General features: G+C 40.5%; 1 protein-coding gene across 1 annotated transcript in view; it reads left to right on the top strand.

Annotated features, from left to right (window-relative positions):
- The window catches only part of LOC126235199 (uncharacterized), a 305,365-nt gene that overhangs the window by 121,238 nt on the left and 164,399 nt on the right, over positions 1-19,728 (top strand). Inside the window, exons 8-9 of the mRNA XM_049943929.1 lie at positions 7,963-8,033; positions 12,765-12,938. Of these exons, the coding sequence (XP_049799886.1) occupies positions 7,963-8,033; positions 12,765-12,938 (245 nt within the window). The remainder of the gene's footprint in view (positions 1-7,962; positions 8,034-12,764; positions 12,939-19,728) is intronic.

The following is a 19,728-nucleotide window of genomic DNA, read 5'->3' as shown; positions in this document are numbered from 1 at the left end:
GCCCTTTAAGCCGAATTATGCATTTTAGTATGTATTACGAAATTCCTGTGCTCTCGGAGTATCCTATGATGTCCTATCTCTTTTTTGACATCATGTAAGAACTCTTAATGCTATCGGTATATGTGTTCGAAAATACGAGCTTCCTACGTCATCGTAACTGCCCACATGCAGTAACACCCATTTTCTGGCGCTCTCTGAAACCTGCTGAAATGAACCCATATCAAAGAGGTTGCGGGAAAATATTGCAAATGGTTCTTTGAAAAGCATTATTTTCAAAGGAAATTTTCTTTTACACAAGACGAATTATGTTATGTGTGAAAATGTGCAATGAATTTCTTAAATTACAGAGCCTTTGACTCTCATAGAAAACTTAACACTTTGAGTACCAACCACTTGAATAATTTCGAACCTAGAACACCAGACATTAATATCATTGTTCAAAATTTTACTGGCACATTTGTGTGATGTATCTTAAAAACGTAACAAACGCTAAAAAGACCAGTATTACATTTGAAAGCTTAGCTTCTCTTGTATCTTATTATTGAAGATCAATATTATTCATGAAATCTTAGCTTTTCTTGTAGCTACACTATGTACATTAATTTAAACCATTAACTTTACCTGTTTGTGTGTTCGTGCTACTTAACAGTGATGTTGCTATTGGCTGACTACATCACGTGTTCTATGCTCTGAATACTCATTGTCATTGGCTGGTGAGATCACGTGACATAAGCTATGATTGGTTTACAAAAGCACATTGCAATCTCTATTTCAATTCTTCAGAAATTAATGTGCTGTGTTTGCCGAAATTCGAATTTATACTTTCGTAATATGAAAATAGGCAGCATATCGTAATATGAAAATATGCAACGTACATGTTGCTGCACATCAAAAGATCTTTCCAAAAAGCATTCTCTCTCTCTCCCTCTCCCTCTCCCTCTCCCTCTCTCCCTCTCTCCCTCTCTCCCTCTCCCTCTCTCCCTCTCTCCCTCTCTCCCTCTCTCCCTCTCTCCCTCTCTCTCTCTCTCTCTCTCTCTCCCTCCCCCCTCCCCCTCCCTCCACCCCTCCCTCGTCTCCCTCCCCTCCCCCCTTTTTTTTCCTTTTACCCTTGCCGATTTTAGTTTTCTTAAGTGCCGGGAAGTTCTACACTGGTGTATAAAACCTTTAGCATTCAAAGGATTGATGTTTTTACTGCTCTGAAGGAAACTATACTGTCACTTATCATGGAAAAAGTGTTTTTGTCACCTTGGAAGAAGTGCATTTTTAAATGGGAAAAAGTGTGTTTTGAACTGGAAGATCCAGTAAAAATCCGGGAATTTTTTTTCTTGTCCCCTTATACACACTGTAGTAATATAAAATGTAGAAATAGTTGAGATATTTGTTGATAGCATGTATCTGCAAGTATGGTAACTGAGTGTTTTTACACACATAATACAACTTGATATGTGCACCATTAGTGATGCGACAGACTGCTGATCTGTATTCTACTTTTCCGCAAGTGGTTTACAGCATAGTAGGTGTAATATTTGTGACAGCTGCACAAATGCGATGGCTCAAATCTGGTATATCATTAACTGCCATCTGGTACGCTAGGTTCTTGATAAATCCCCGTAGAGAAAAATAAAGTTGTGTAATCTCTGGGCTTGTAGGAGGCCAAGCAACAAATGGATTAGTTCTCTCAATTGAAAGCAGACTCCTATATTTTCCCAAAGCCGCTTGTTCCATTTCTTCTTGATTGTTAAGTAATTGGGAATATTGTCGGTTGGTCACACTCCATACTCATGCAGAAAACAATGTCAGTGTGATAGACTTTTTAGCTCAGCGAGAGAAAGTACACAAAACACTTTATGCTCTGGTGTCTGCATCACTACTGATATGTGTTTACGTTAACAAAGCCGTTAAGCACATGCGCACGCTTTACTAACTGCCGCCGCCAAATGCAGAAAATATTTTTGAATTATTGTACTTGTGGAAGTAAACCACAATTAAACAATCCAATACATTGTTATAGTCTATATTAGTGTATGTGTAACCTTGACACCGTGTATTTTCACTTACATTTATTTCGCAAAGAAAAGCCAGATAGGGACTCTAAGGTGGTTGGAGCTGAATTGCCACTTTGTATTTCATAAATACCTTTTATTGTAATGTAGTAATCTTCCTTCATGTGAGTCAGTCCATAATCCTCAGACATTAAAGAACTCCTGCATATTGTCACTCACCTCTTTGCCTTTTGATCTCTAGAACATATTCGAAAACCTGAGCCTTGTCACTGGTTGTCAGACCTCTTCCTCCTCCTCCTTGTCCTCTTCATCGTCCTCAAGAATTAGAGCAGTTGATTCATAGTTACTTACTAGTCCATCTATCTTCTCTTCAGTCTACCAATATTCCTTCTTCCTTTAGGGATGTTCTACAGCAGTTGTTTTGGAATCCTTTCTTTATGTTATTTCACTCTTTTTCTGTATTCCTTAATATTTTCATTTAAACTATCAATTCCTTAAATCTGTCTCTTCTTGTTACTCCCTGGACTGTTGTAAAAAATCTCATCTCAGCTGCTTGTGTGTTCTGTGCTAAAACCTTTGGCATTAAGTTTGCACAAACCATTTGCACTCGGCAATCCATTGTGCAGTATATTTCACTAAATTCAACACTTGGATTAAATCAAACATGGCTTTTACATACAGTTTTGAGCACCGAGTCTTTATCACCTAATCTGGCTACCTGTACGGAGTGTATTGTTATTAAATACTGAGTTAGCATAGTAGCCTGTGTTGCCCTGTGCTGAATATCTCTGGAGCATCTGAGGCAACTGGATATACTGGCCATAAAATGTATTTAAACTGTTAATTTTGATTATCTGAATGCATGGTGTCTGTTTCTTCGAAAGAACAGATGCCACACAGATCCCGTAGCTATAAAACACTACACTGCTGCGGGATTTGTGTGGCGTCTATTCTTTCAAAGGAACAGACACCATGAATTCAAATAACTGATAATCCTGGCTGGGTAATAGATCCTCTTCCTTCAGTGTGAATGCACAAATAAAATACGTCCAACCTGTTGTGGGAATCTCTAAGTAGTGAACAGGAGTGTAATGGACAGAGACTGCAGATAGATGGCGCTCGGTCGGAGGGTGAGTTGTCCGTGAGGCAGATTCCAGGTTCTAATCCCGATCCGGTAAACTTTTTCGCCCGGCGCCGCTGATTCCGCTTAATGTCCCGCTGCAGCCAATAGCAGTGCTCCTCCTTCAGTTTACATGCAGTGTTAGTTTTGACTTTGAAGTTTCTCCAATGATAAAATCAGAGATGTTAAAATTGATCTTTTCGCAAATAATTACAGGGTTATTGGCCGTATCTATATGATTTTAGAAGGCTGTGATAAAAGTGATGTATGTCTTCAAATTCATTTCATTTGTTTGCTGTTCCTTCCTTGTTACCCAATCATAAATCCTGCTGTTGTGCTTGTTTTTCTCACTGCTATAATTCAAGAAATGAATAAATCTGTTAGGAGTTATTTGGATGTTTCTTGGAGCACTTGTCGTCTGCTACTGATTAATAGGGTGCAAATTATACTGTTTGTTATGTTGCCTGTGAGTGATGAGGACCATCCTTATTGTGGTTTGCTTGAACCTTTTTTTGGTCCACAAAGCATCCTACTAAGTTGGGTGATAAAAAAAAAATATATGGACATTTTGCGATATCACTTTTGTCAAATCGGCATCAATTGTGATCCACATTAATAACTACTGAATGCGACGTATTAGGTGCCTTCTCAATGATTTGTACTTTAGACTTTATCAGGCTGAACTCTTACTGAAGAAGCACATATTAAGTATCTGTACTACAAAATTTGTATAAACAGAGCGACAATGACACAATTTTCATCAACCTATTTAGTAGTTTGTTAAAGTATTTCTTCAACGTTGAATAACTCCATGAGCGACCGAAGATGGATCACTATCTGCAGCTGAGTCATTGTAGTTTTCTGCCTCATTTAGTGTTGATTACAGCATTTGTTGAACGGTGGCTGTGATGCTTAAAATTTTATACTTTACATAACTTACAAAATAAACACAGTGTCAAAATTTTTGTTTATTCTGCTTGCACAATAATTTTTCCATAAAAACTCTCAAAGCCAGGACATTTGTTGTAACAGTTATTGGAAATGTAGTAATATGTTCACCTGTGCATAAACCTAGTAAACCTATCCCTTTGAAGCTTTCAAAGCCAAAATATTATAGTGTCTGAATCCTTTGTGAAAATGGACAATTACCTATAACTTTTAAATAACAGAACGTCCTCAGTGTTATCATATCCCACTCCCTAGTACCAAATACGTAGTTGTGTCATCTCAGATGCCAAGCATGAGTTTATTGGCACAATTATTTGTCTGGTGAAAAGTTCAGAATCAAAAACTCTCAAGTTATGTATTGCTCAAAAGCATCTTTCCTCTTATTGACATTGGTTAGTAATTTTTATTCATATGGTAAGCCGAAAACATGACAGAAATTATGCTTCTAAGCCGCTAGTTTTAAATTTGTATCTTGTTTCTTGGAAACTTTCTGTTTTGGGTGAATTGCCCACCTACAAATTAGCACGCTAATTTCAAAGTGTTTCCCTGTTAAGACATTTGGAAAACACATCCCACTAAATAGTAAAAGGCTGTCATAATTGCATTTCACAATTCTCCTCCTCTCCCTGCCTGTCTTCTTGTCATTTCTTTTTTCTTTTTTTTTCTTTCTTTCTCAAGCATGCGTCTGGAACTGCTGATGATAAACATTCAAGCTGCTTTTGAGTTGTACACTATGAAGCTGTATATCACGTGACGTAAACGTTCTCCTCAATTCAGGTTCTCCTGCAGTTTTGACATGTTACTGCAAACAGCACCACATGTGTTTGATCCTTGGTTGTGAACCCATATAAACATGCGTGAACTTGAATGCGAGTCATTGACATGAAAACCTATTTTGTTTGAATGAAGCAAGTCAACATGTCCGCAGCAATGGGGGCAAAGGCAGACTGGCATGCATTAACATGCCCACAGCACCTGGAAAAATATCGTGTCCTCCTTTAACGTGTCCACAGACATCAACATAGTGAGCTTGAATTGTTATTGCTGGTCCAGTTTGATGTTGGATGTTAACATGTTTTTCACCTTTTATTTGATACTGGCCATCTTCGAATATTTATGCAACTTAAAACTTGTGTTCTAGACATGGCTTTATCTTTTTACACCTCACAGCCTCTGTAGTACATGTCCAGTGTGATGCAAAATTTGATGGCACAGTACTGCTCGAAAATTTGCTGCATCCTGACTCTTGACACAAAGCACACGTTCCCTTCAGGAGGGGTCTACCCAGGATAGATGGCATCTGTACTGGGTCTCTTAGCTCACATGAGATATCTCACCTCTGATGCACCCCTAACCATTGGCCAGCCCTGTACCCAGTCTTGTGGTTAAACACAACCATTATTTGTCACTTCAGTGTTACACACTTTTGAGCATAATAAAGTCCTCAATTCTTGCTATGTTTGAAACTCAAGCTGTGTGTTTTGGTCTGAAAAGGTAAGTGGCATATTTTTCAAAAGCTACATTGGCACATTTCTTGTATGTGGATTCCATGAACTGACTAAAATTTTTTATTAGAATCAGGATGTGAATTACGCAGCTGATATAACAAGACACAGCAACATCATGGACATGCGTTTGTGTGTGTGTGTGTGTGTGTGTGTGTGTGTGTGTGTGTGTGAGTGAGATGGAAACCCTATGAGAAATGCATGCTTAAACATAAATGCAGTGGCTAGCCAAGCATGTAGGTTGCGCTGTTGTATTTGACCACAAGCAGAACCTGTGCAATGTTCTCAATATGTTGCAAGTGTCAGATACACTGTTGCAAGTGTCAGTTGTGGTCAGAACTGTGTTATGTGTGGTTGTGAGTTGATTATGTCAGATTGAAGTGAATTCGAACATGGGCAGATTGTTGGTGTTCATGTGGTGGGTGCTTTTGTAACCAAGGAAGTTGAAGTGTTCAGTGTTTCAAGAGGCACTGTATCGAAGATTTATATCCCATACAGTTATCGTATGTTGAGTGATCATGACAGATGGTCATTGAAGAGGATTGCAACAAAAAATAAGAGGATGACAGCCGCAAAAAGTCACTGCAGAACTGAATGTCACGCTCGCAAAATCTGTCGACACTAAAACAACAGTGAGGGAGCTCCATGAGAAGGGATTTGCAGGGCGAGCTGAAATTACAAAACCAGTCATCAATTATGCAAATGCCCGTAACAAGAAAAGTTGTGCCAAAGCTCTAAAGCCATGTGAATGCTTAGTTTTTCTTGTAGCAATACTGTACTTATCTCAGTTTAAACCATTAACCTTTCCTATATTATGTCTTCATACTGCTTTAACAGTCATGTTGCAATAGGCTGACTGCATTACGTGTACTGTTTTGAATATCTGCCGTCACTAGCTGGCAAAATTACATGACATGATCTATGATTGCCTGACAAAAGCCCTTCACATACTCAATTTAAGTGCTTCGAGAGCTGTTGTGCTGGTATTTGGTGAAATTCAGTCCCCCCCACCCTTCCCCACCTGGGTGTCATTCCTTAAAGTGTGGGGAAGTTCTATGCCAGTGTATAAAACCTTTACATTTAAAGGATTGGTAAGTTTTACAGCTCCAAGAGAAATTATATTGTCAATTAACACAGAACAAAGTACTTTCACAAAGGGTATAGTGTGTTTTCACGTAGGAAAAGATTGTATTTTTAACGGGGAAATCTAGGAAAATTCCATGAATCTTTTTGCTTTTTTGTCCATGTGTACACCTCAATGTGACACATTTTAGTAGGACAGTGCCAAGGTAGAAAACTTCCCTGAAGTCGACATGATTTGCATTTACAGTGAAAGCAGGTGATGTTTCCAGAATGAAATTTTCACTATGCAGCAGAGTGTGTGCTGATATGAAACTTCCAAGCAGACAAGTGTGCTCTATTGACTGTGCAGGAAAACTTCTGTGAAGTTTGGAAGGTGGGAGATTAGGTACTGGTGGAAATAAAGCTGTGAGGATGGGTCATGAGTTGTGCTTGGGTAGCTCAGTCAGTAGAGCACTTGACCGCGAGAGGCAAATGTCCTTAGTTCAAGTCTCATTCTGGCACATAGTTTTAATCTGTAAGGAGTTCCATTTGGTGCCTATTGTTGGTTAGCTGATAAGTTGTATACATTTAATCCTCACAACATTTATGTTAGATTTTATGATGTACGCACATGCATTAGTAATGGCCCTGCTCCAATGGCAAGAAATAGGTTTTACTCTCTGTTACTAGAGGGAGATATTTTTCTTCCAGTGATCTCATGACTTATTTGAAGAATGATATCACAGAGTTTGAAGGAAAGTTTGATGATTTCTATGTTAAATGAAATATCAACGTTCAGAAAGGACTGCAAAGTATTCAGGGGTACAGTAGCCCATGTTTTGCAAGTGTCATCGTACAATCTGAAACCTAAATTGTGCTAATGTATAAACCGTTAAGCCAGGTGGGAGACCATAAACAATTTGTCCAGAGAGAGGAACAGTTTAGTTGTTGGACTATGTGGGCTAAGAGGTCTCTGTTGTATTACCACCCTGGTGAAAATACATCCATGAAGAAGAAGACTGACAGATTGAAACACACATTTAGTCACTTGATTTTTGTGACTGTCTTGATTTGCAATCAAGAAATTTTTACATATTCTTGCTAAGCCAATGTACAATGTTTGCTTACCTATTCAGGGGGTTTCCTTCTTATGCCATGTGTATTAAGACAGGTATTTGTAACGTCTAAGGGATTTTGGAAGTATTTCCTTGTAGAAGTTTAAACTTTTGTTTGTGGTTTCAGTTGGTTATGTGATATGTGATTCAAACCTTTGAGGAATAAGAGAATGTTATTACTTACCACCTATGTATGTATTCATTTTCAGAACACGCAGCAATCGTAGATCCAGCTTCTACAAGAACTGTCCCTGACATGGAAGATCAAAATGATTTTGATGTAAGTACTATTAAAACAAAATTAATACCTATAATTTACCAACATTTCAATAATAATAATAATAACAACAATAATACAGTCAACTGACCATACAACTCCAAGACAAAAGTGGAAATATTGCGTGCAACAACAGGGAAAATTGCAAAATATTGGCAGAATATTTCGGAAACCTCTCGATCTGTGAAGAAACCATACAAAAAATGGACTTGTTAGACGTTAACAACTAACCATAACTTTGAACCACCCACCACTGAGAAACTGCAGTCAGTCTTTCCAAATCTCAAAAGCCATAAGGCCTTGGGAGAAAAACAAATCACAGCTGAACTATGGGAAAATGTCAACAAAAATGCTGTCGACTCTCTCCAAAACATCTTTGAAAAAAATTTTGATAAATAAATGAAAAAATCCCACATGAATAAAAGACTGCCCTCATCCACCCATTCCATAAGAAAGGGTCCAAAACAGATCCCAACAAATACAGAGTGGTCTCATTCCTAGACATAACATACAAGATATGTTCTAAAGTCTTACTAATCAGGGCAGAACCCCAATTAGACCATCAGCTTGGTGAATACAAGGTGGGTTTTAGGGAAGGAAGATTTTGCCCAGAACAAATTCTAAATCTCAAAAACCTCATGGCCCATCACAGATAGAGCAGAATCACACGTTATCACTTTCATTGAATTGCAAAATATATACAACTCAATAGCTAGGAAATCCTCATCTGTATACTACAAGAATTAAACAGTGGAAAATCCAGGATGGAGTGTAACAGTATTATGAAAAGGATAGTTGCTACTCACCATATAGTAGAGATGCTGTAGTAGAGATGCTGACTCGCAGATAGGCACAACAAAAAGATTGTCACAAAACACGACTTTTTTTTTTTTTGGCCAACAAGGCGTTTGTCATAACGAAACACACACACATACACAAACAAACAAACAAGACCACAACCTCTGGCAGCAGAAGCCACACTCCTTTCCCCTATTCTCCCTCTCACTCTGCACCATCTTTCTCCCCTTGCCTACTCCACCGGACACAACCCCTCTTCCCAATCAAGCTGCATAGCTATGGTGCCAGTGTAATGTAATCAGGTGGTACAATGTATCTACACAAATTTGTGTGTGTGTTTGAGAAGGGCTGTTGCTAATTTGAAAGCTAGCGAAGTTTTCAGTCTTGTTTATGTGCCTTTCAGCAACTCAGGGCTTGTGTTCTTCTGTGACTAATCAATAAAAAAAATCTACTTGACAAATGGCAGCAGGAGAAAACCTACATAAAAGTTAAGGAAATGTGCAAGCTGTTGGGGTCTGTGGCGGCTCCTTGTGGCAGGAGGGTGGAAGGGAAAGGAAGAGGGATGAAGGAAAAGGACTAGTGAGCTTTAAGAAATGGGAGAGTTAATGAAAAGTCACCCAGAATCGCAAGTCAGGGTGTAATTGGCAAACAGGGTGAGAAGGGAAGACTAACTCTTGGGGGACTGCAGTAGACTGTATTTGAAAACCTGAGAGCTTAAAGATGGAAGATAGGTAATAAGAAAGATAGAGATTACTAGCAAAACATTGTTCAGGGATTAGTAAGATCAGAAAACCTAGTACACTGTACGTGGTAGACAGGTTTGGGTGGGGGATAGACAAGTCAGAAAACGAAAGGTACAGAAAATGGAAGTGAAGAAAAGGAGTAGTTGTAGAAAGAAATGTTGAGACAAAGGAAATTAACATAAATTTAGGCCAGTTGGGTGGTGAGAGCCAATGAGCTGTTATAACAGCAGTTCCCACTTGTAGAGTTGTGAAAAACTGGTATTGGGGTGAGGGAACCAGATGGCAAGTTTGATAAAGCAAGCACCAAGATCAAGACTGTCATGTCAGAGAGGATGCTCTGCAACAGGACATTGTGTGTTGCAGTATAAGCAATCTATCTGTTCCCATTCATTGTGACTGATAAGCTGGTGGTATTCATAGCAATGTAGAAGATCAAACAGTATTTAGAAAACAAGTGGCACCTGAAGTGACGTTCCACAGGTGGCTCTCGCTTTGAAAATATATTTTTTGCCAATTACAGGGCTGTTATAGGTGGTGGTAGGAGGGTGGATAGGCCAAGTCTTACAGTGGGGACTGTCAAGGAGTAGGAGCCAAAGAGTAGGGAAATTGGTGCAGAAGGAACATAGGGTCGGATAAGGATATTGCAGAAATAAGGAGGGTGACAAAAAAAGGTCAGACAGAATGGACCTTGTTTCAGGACATCATTTTAGGAAGTCATAGCCATGTTGTGGTAGCTGATTAACACATTCCAGACCAGGACAGTACTGAACGACAAGAGGTGTACTGCTAAGTTGTTTATTGGAGGCATCAGCTGTACCAGGATTGAATGCGAGGACCCCAGAAGTTGCCTCATCTATCTATTTCCCCTCACCTGTCCACCATGAATAATGCACTTAGCTATCCACTCTCAACTTTTGCACAATAACTTTCCACTCTTAACTTTTGCATCATGTTTTGTCAGTGATCTCTATCTTTCAGATTATCGTATTTCTACCTATAAGCCCTCAGGTTTTTAAATCTTGCCCAGTGCAGTCCCCAACAGTCAGTCTTTTTCTCATTCCATCTTGTAAGTCTCCGATGCTCCATTTACTAAAACTCATCAACCCTTTTCCTTCATCCCTCTTTCTTTTCCTTCAATCCTTTTGCTAGAAGAAGCCACTGGCTCCGAAAACTTTCATGATTCCATAACTTTTGTGTGTGTTTCTTCTTGCTGCCACTTTGTGAGCAGATTTTTTTGTCTATCCAATAGAACTTTCCACTAATGTAATTGGGTTACCATTTCTGTGATGGATGTAATGTAGAGTCTCTTTTCATTTTTTAAGAATTATATTCATGTAAGGATAGAAGTAGGTTTATTGAACTGTCTCCATTAGAATCATCAAAATCTCTTTTTGACAGTCACTTCATAATTTGATCACCACAGTATATTTTGTCCATATAAATCTGTTACCATAGAAGCCAGCACTGTTACAGAATAATTTTTGCTCTGGAAAAGTTACAGCGATAGAAGGTGTTGATAATATTGATACACAAAGTGCGTGTTTATAAGTGTTGCTTTGTAACTTTCTGAAGACCAAATTGAGCAAATAAACAATATACATTGGAGGCATTAAGCAGTAGATAGGAAATTATAGCTAATCTTCCAAAATTTTCCCTCCTCTTTAGACCACACCACAGGTAAACTGCTATGTTGTTGTGACACTGCCGTTTGGTTGTGTGTAGGGTAGTGCATTAGAGACAAAAAAGGAAGGAGGAGAGACTGGCAAAAGAGAAGAGGAGGCACGGTCTAGGAGAGGGTTGAACAATGAAGGGAAGGTAACAGGAATGTTGCCCAACTGAGATTGGTCCAATGTAGGGGAAGACAATCACATTGTATAGTGTTGCAGAATGTGTAAATGTGGGAAGGTGAGGACTGAATAGAGGGAGAATGACACAGTAGAGAGAATAAGTGGATAGACCTATGAATGTAAATAAAGTGAGCTGGCCAGAGTGCATTGTTGAGGGGTAGAAAGTTTGTGGTGGGGGGATGGAAAGGGATGCAAACAAGAGCAGAGAATAGTGAAGAACAGGACTAACAGACCTTGAGCCCAAGATGATTGTGGAACAAAAGGAAATGCTAAGGGAGTACCTACCAGTGCAATACAGAGAAACTAATGTTTGGAGAGGGGTCCAGCTGTGACAGGTTGTGAAGGAGCCATTAAAATCAACCATGCTGTGCTCTGCACGTGCTGCGCCATTTGATAATCAACCTTGCCCTTGGCCACAGTTTGTCACGGATCATTCATCCAATCATCTAAATGAATAACTGGCACGTAAAGAGAGAGAGAGACAGAGAGAGATGTGGAGTTGGTAAATGATATGACTGTTTTCTTGGGTGGCCTGAGAATGGCAGATCATCAAAATGAATAACTCCTTACTCACTGTGCTGAAGGCCTTGCCTATACCTCCACAGACAGGTGATCTACAAATAAATCTGTTGTGCTTTATCTCTCATATACCTAACACTCCAGTGAGCCCCACTAATCAAATGCAAAGGAGCACTGCACTTATTGCCCATTACCATCTCACATGAGAGCTGCTAACAACTTCCTGTGCCATGGCTGCAAACACTTTGCATTGTCACTGAAATGAGGAGTACCCTCCTCACTGTTTTTCCCATCCCCATAAAGTAGTACTCTTCCACCCATACAATTGGTAAGGTCTGTATTGTATAATTAGGCCAGAAAGGCTGGTGTCATTGATGATGTTATGATGATCCACTAATGTGTAGTTGTTTTGAGACCAAATTTATGTGCCTGCTTGTTAGTACATCTGTTTAATGTTTCAGTTTCATTAGATATCATATACACTTTTGTGTTGCTTTGGCTGTTGTTCTCCTTCTCTTTCCTTTTCTGCCATGTCAATTTCAGTGCAGTTTCTTAATTCATCTCGATGTTCTGCCTTTACATTCTGTTGCCTCTGAGCGTAGTTTGAAGTAGTATTCCTTCCTGTGCATATGTATCAGTAATTAATTGTAATACTCTAAATTACCAGGAACAGTTTCAAGATAATAAAGAGTTTTTGTATTTTTGATTTCAGCTAGGGTGCTTTACTTGAAAATGTCAGCAGTATGAGAGTTTGAAGAAACCACATAGTCATTCTGCCCTAACTGTTCTGATAATAGCTTCTGTAGTAATTCTCTTATCTCCTTTAGGAACAAGAGACAAGTGGTGTGGTCAGTATTGATCAGGAAACTACACTTTTACCATCTACACAGACAGGCAGTTCACCAACCAGTACATTAACGTCACAGATATATGAACAGCGTTCTCCAGATGATGATGTCTCATCCACCAGGAGGAAGTTAACAGGACAACCACCACCTCAGGTGAGCAGTTTGTTTTTTGTCTCTCATTAATTTTGAGCTAAAGTTTTTCGCACCTATCTCACTTGTTATTTAGGTACAAGTTTTTCATGAAGCATAAGTTAAACCTGAAAGCGTGAGTGTTTTTCCCCTCTCTCCAGGCAAAGATAAACAAAACTTGAACATTGTTGGAAAAACAGTTGTTATGGAACAGAGAAAAACTGTATATTTTGTAGAAGGTTTCTGCGAAATATATTACAGACCAACTGTATTAGGCTTGTACACGTAGCGGGGTACTGCTTTGATTGACCACTATTAGTTTGAATCTGAGTCACATACAAACTCTTGGTAGTTTGAGTGGTAGGGGGCAACCAGAGCTCCTTACCATCTTACTTGCCAGGAGAGTTAATGAGTTGAGTCAATCTGAACAGATACCATGTGTAAACAGTAACATGCCAAATCCGAGGTTATAGAACTTGTTCAGTGCGTTATAAATAGTAAAGGGGCTCATGGGAAGTTCAACCTTTTGAGTATACAGAAATTTCTGCAGTAACTGGAATTCTTAAAAAATTACGACATCTTCAGAATCAAGTAAGTAAACTACCCATTATCCAATGGACTCAATAAGAAATATTAATATATAAATAATCATACACAATAATTTAAAGGATTAGAAAAGAATAATGTTCTGTTGTTACATTTTACTGAGTCTCTGGACAGTGCTGCCCCCTCTGAAGGTATTTGTATATGAGGGACAGTGTGGTCAGTGGGCCACCCCTCCGAGGGCACCTAACAGTACAATCACTTTGGCGAGGGAGGATATTTGGCAATTGTAAATGGGCTGTCAGTCGGGCGGCTTTCCTTAGCTTGTGGCCGCGGGTGCCATGTAAACGGCAATGATGTATGTTTTGATTGTTAACTATGAATAATAAGTGATTATCTCAATTCTCAAGTTTTATTACAATCTGAATGGATTCAAACCATTATACATTTCTCTTCAATTCATGGTCCTCTGGTAAATTTACGTTTTCATCTGCGGACGCTAACATTTTGCTCCTCCGGGCCATATTGTGATGGATTTGATGAAGTAACATGCAGCGACAGCCATCCATTGGCAGAATGGCAGCGATGAGTGTCGACAGAACAAAATGGAGGCTCAGCCTGCAGAGTACCATCATTTGCTGAATACATTAATGGGTGGAAAACACAATGTAATTACCCATCTCCTTGTGACTATTACTAACTTTAAGGTCGCCTTTGATTTGGTCTGTAATAGATACAATAATCCTCGACTGATTGCATCAGCACACTTAAGGAAACTGCTAATGCTACCACCGGCAATGGCAAAGCCATGTTCAAGTGAACTTCGTGCACTACGAAATGAAGCTTTAAGCAATGCGCATGCGCTGATGGCATTACAGCTAGATGTATCTTTGCAAGCCGTAATTACATCACAGCTCCTTATAGAAAGGGTTGAACATTCTATAAGAACAGAGTTTGAAGCCAGCCTGAGTTCGAGTAGCTTTCCAACATTTAAAGAAGCTTGTGCCTTTCATGAGAATATATGTAAATCTGTAGAAATAGCCAAGAATGTAGCACCCCAACGTCACGGCCCAACTGTTAATAAACATCAGAATGCACCCTACACCAAGCAGTTTGGGCATTTGAAACAGACATACGTTGCTACAAATACTGCATGTGTCATGTGCTACCAGCCTCATGCGCTGCACAAGTGCAGCAAATTCAAGCCATGTGTTGTGAATGCAAGGCTGTTGTGATGCGCAACAACTTGTGCTACAACTGTCTGAAGAATGATCACAGGGCTTCTTAATGCAACTCCATTACCTGTCATACCTGTCGTAAACAACACCGCACGTTATTACATACAGAATCGCAACGGACACAAGATGCACCAAGGAAGGAATGTACAGGCGACATACAACACACACACAATGTCAGACATCCGTCAACTACATCGAGCTGTTGTTCACTGAAGATCAGTCCAGGAAAAAGAATACTCCTTGCAATAGCAAGAATAAGGTTGCAGGATATCAGTGGAAAATGGCAGACTTGTCATGCTTTATTAGATTCTGGGTCACAGTCATGCTTCATATTGGAAGCATGTGCACAACGCCTCACACTTTAAAGGTGACACAGCAGAGTACCGATTCAAGGAATAGGTGCAACCCACTCAGAAACAAAACACCATGTGTCTATACTAGTGTGCTCCTGCGTAAGCAACTTTATGTCTTCCATTGAATGCTTAGTTTTGCCAAAGGTAACTGACACCTTGCCTGAATAAGTAATTGATCCCAGTACGTGGCACTTGCTAAATGTGCAACTTGCTGATCTAGAGTTTTGGTCACCTGGAAAGATTGATTTGTTGCTAGGAACAGAATTTTGTCCTCACATTCACAAATCAAGGACTATCTCCATAGGAACTTATCATCCTGTGATTCAAGAGACAGAACTAGGTTGGGTCATATCTGGTCAGTATCAAACGGTAGAGCGCAACATATCGTCATGGGGGCTGGTCGTATCATGCTTTGTAGAAATGAACACTGATGTTCAAACACTCTGGAAGAAATTCTGAGAGATAGAAGAGTTGAAACATGATGTAACGACAAAAGAAGAGGAACGGTGTGAAGCACACTCTGTGCAACACACAATGAAAGATTCCACTGGCAGATTTGTTGTCCATCTTCCATTTCACGAAGAGCCAGATAAATTAGGCAGATCTTTCAACACTGCAACAAAATGTTTATCTCAGATTGAATGGAAACACTGCAGCAAAACGCTTCTGTCAGATTGAACAGAAATTGGCGAGACAACCGTAGCTTAAAGAAAGATGCAAACTGTTTATGAGGGAATATGAAGACTTAGGACATATGGAGCCAGTAGCTACATGTGCTGCCATTTCATAATACATGCCACACTATGCAGTTTTTAAGGAAGCCAGCTTGGCTGCCAAAACACGAATAGTTTTTGATTGTTCAGCCAAAACGAGCTACACTTTCGCACGCATTGCATTGCCTTCACAGCTGACACAGAGAAGATGTATCAACAAGTTCTGGTAGCAGGTGAAGATCGTGCCTACCAATGAATACTGTGGAAGGGTGACAGATGTGCACTACTGCAGGAATACCAGTTAAAGACAGTCACATGGGGAATGGCCTGTGCACCTTTTCTTGCAGTACGATGACTGTTACAATTAGCTCATGAAGAGGGCAGATGTAACAAGGCAGCAAACATTCTTGCTAATGATTTCTGTGGGGATGATTGTATCTCAGGTTGCGATACAGTAGAGCAGGGCTTTCCAACCTGTGGTCCGCGGACCGCTTAGGGGTCCGCCGGCTCTTTCTAGGGGGTCCACGGCCACCTTTCACCAAATCGTGTAAAATAATGAGTAAAATTATTGAATAAAAATGTGAAAATCAAATTATCACTATTTTTTTTCCTGTGAAAAACATGTACTTTTACTTCAGGTCATATCCCCAAGCAGCCTTTGCGGTTCCTAAGTGAGAACGTGTACACAGTTTAGTGCCGGAGAATGCGGCTTCTCTGATCGACTGTTTAGCAACAATACGGGGGTCGTTCGTGCGCTGGCTCACGGCGTTAGATGCGCTGAAACCTTTTACCCATGCGCGGAGCGAGCATTGTCGACGAATGACAGCGCTCGCTGGCACGTATGCGGCCCTGATAATCATTTAATGTTAAGTCGATTTTAGACCAGTTTATTACTTCTAACATGGATCGCTGGCTGAAGTCAGGATCATTGAAGAAGGCTGCAGTTTCTCCATCGCCTTCACAACAAGGGAAGTTTCCGGTTGAAATTAATGAGGAGGGAGGACGATCAAAGGAAGACTTTACATACATTTGAAAATTTTTCTTTGGATTTCACGAAAAACCACAAACGCACACACACACGACTGTTAAGAAATATGCATGCTCCTTACATAACAGTAGCCAAATAGTGGAAGTGAACAGACCATAAGCGACAGCTTGTCAACAGCGAACAGTTTGGACGTGACGTTGATTGCTTTTGGAGGAAGTAATTTTAATCAGGCTATAGTTGTTGAACAAAGGGAGTAAATCCACTAGTAAGTGTCTGGATACAGTGAGACTTCCAATTGGATCGCTAATTTCAAGTTGTTTTCATTCTTCTCTAAACCAAAGACTATTTATACTTCGGAGGGGGGGGGGGGCGGTCATTGGGAACATGGCAGCTGCATTAAGAAGCTTTCAGTTTGCATGGGTTTCGCTCTGAAATTTGAAGTTACTGTGCTCTTGACTGACTAGGGGTCCGCCATGGATGTTCGACTGAAGAAGGGGTCCGCCAGCTGAGAAAGGTGGGAAGCCCTGCGGTAGAGGTTTCAATCGAAGTCCAGCAAGACTTCTCAAAACTTTTGAAGAAAGGTGGTTTCTTATTACGGAAGTGGTCTAGTAACAGTGTGGAATTCTTCGAAAATATCCCCTCATAGTTAAGAGAGACAAGTACCCTTACGGCTTGATAATGATGAGGATATTAAAAGTTCAGGTTTACTCTGGCATCCAGCTGCTGATCAGTTCCATGTTGTGAATACTGTCAAGCCGGCACGTAAGGTCTACAGCTTCACAAAATGCATTGTACTGACTACCACATCATCCATTTTTAATCCTCTGGGATTTATCAGTCCCATTGTTATCACATTCACAATCTTTTTGCAATGCCTGTGGCAGCTTCAGTTAACATGGGATGAGCCTTTGCATCAAGAGTTGAATTGCATGTGGCAGACACTACACAGAGAGCTTTGTATGATAGATAATATTCATGTTGATCGTAGAGTCATTACAGAAGGGAAACTAGTCAGCATTCAACTGCACGGATTCTGCCATGCTTCAGAGGAGGCCTATGGCTGTTGTATATGTGTATGATCTACTAATCATCATGGAATCACATGTTTCAAATTATTAAGCTCCAAAACATGAGTGTCTCGATTGAAAAAGTTGGCCTTACCTCGCCAGGAACTCTGTGGTGCTCTCTTGCTGTTGCAACTACTACAGCATGTAGTTCGCTCGCTGGGTATAGACATAGAATGGATTTACTTGTGGACTGACTCATCCGTTGTACTGGCATGGTTCGCATCTCCACCCATGCGTTGGAGGACATTTGTGGGGAACTGTGTCACTGGGATACAGGAAAATACAGCAGCTGCAGTTTGGAACCATGTATCTACAATGGAAAACCCAGCTTCATGAGGAGTGTCTCCTGCAGACCTGCAAGAAAAGAGCCTGTGATGGGAAGGAACAGCTTGGGCTAAGGAAGACATCACTTCATGGCCTGTGATAAACACTTCTAGTGATTCTGCAGCCCAGGAGCTGCCAGAAGAAAGGGCTAAAGTCCTTTGTCACATCAGCAGAGCAATTCACGATGGTATCATCTGTTGATTCTCAAAGTTGTCACAATTACAGCAGATAATGGCATACTGTCTTAGATTCATTAATAACTGAAAGACTGCAAAGGAAATGAGAGCAACTGGTGAATGGTCTCGCAGTGAACTGCAGGACATTTTGCTACAGTGTGTCAGGATAGCACAAGACGATACATACACAGCGAAAATCTACCAGTTGAAGACCATAAAGCTAGTGGATAAAAACAGCAATCTCAAATCACTGCATCCTATGCTCGATGACATGAGACTGCTACAGGTTGCAGGCAGGCTACAAAATGATATGATAGAGGATATCATAAGAGGAGAAGCATCAACTCGTACTGCCACCTAACCATCACCTTGCACGGCTAATAGTGGAAAATAAACATCATCATCTTTCTCGCGCTGAGTGTCAACTGTTGCTTTCATCTCTCAGAAGGCAATACTGGATACCTAATGGACGAAATGCAATCCAGCATTTTCTGCATCAGTGCTTGACTTCTCAGCAATTAAAGGTGAATGCTGCACAGCACCTCATGGGATACCTGCCACGCCCACTTGCTAGAAGATGTGAGGCCTTCCTTCAGTTGTGGGATTGATTACACAGGACCGTTCTACGTGGAAACAGGCTCATGGAGATCCAAATTAAAAGAAAAGTGCTATGTTGCCCTGTTTGTGTGTTTGGCTACTGAGCAGTGCATTTGGAGATAGTTAGCAAGATGACGACTGAAGCATTCCTGTCAGCCCTCAGAAGATTTGTTTCGTGGCGGAGTAGGTGCCAAAACCCGTACAGCGACAATTGGAGAAACTTTGTTGGAGCTAGTTGGAAACTTCACGAGTTACAAACTGCTTTGAGCAGTCATTATCAGCAGACACAGGTGAAAAGCTTTATGCACGAAGAAGACATCAACTGGCACTTCATTCCTCCTGCGTCACCACTTTCGAAGAGTTGACAACCCTGACTTTCCAGAATGAGTCTTGCTTGAACTCTTGTTCTCTCACATCACTGTCTTGCGATCCTACTGATCCCCAAGCCCTCACCCAAGGTCATTTCCTGATCCCTCAGCCAGATCTAGGTACAGCCAACCTGAGCTTGCTCACAAGGTAAGAACTACTGCAGCAAGGCTTTTGACGGTGCTAGTCATCTGACTACCTGCATCATCTGCAGCAGCAGGCCAAGTGGATGGTCCCTAGTCAGAATGTACAACGTGCTGCATTGTCATAGTAAGAGAAGATAACCTGCCTCCATTATGTTGGAAGTTTTCCGTCATTGAAGGTGTACACCCTGGGAGCGATGGAATGGTGCGAGTGGCCATTATTCACACACTGCAAGGGGTTTTCAAGAGACCAATCTGCAAGCTATGTCGTTTACCGAGTGGCGTGATAGAAAATTGAACAGTGTA

Source organism: Schistocerca nitens, chromosome 2 (genome assembly GCF_023898315.1).
Source record: "Schistocerca nitens isolate TAMUIC-IGC-003100 chromosome 2, iqSchNite1.1, whole genome shotgun sequence".
In the NCBI taxonomy this organism is placed as follows: Eukaryota; Metazoa; Arthropoda; class Insecta; order Orthoptera; family Acrididae; genus Schistocerca; species Schistocerca nitens.
The sequence above is the reverse complement of the archived record's forward strand: the minus strand, read 5'-3'. Positions and strand labels throughout refer to the sequence as shown.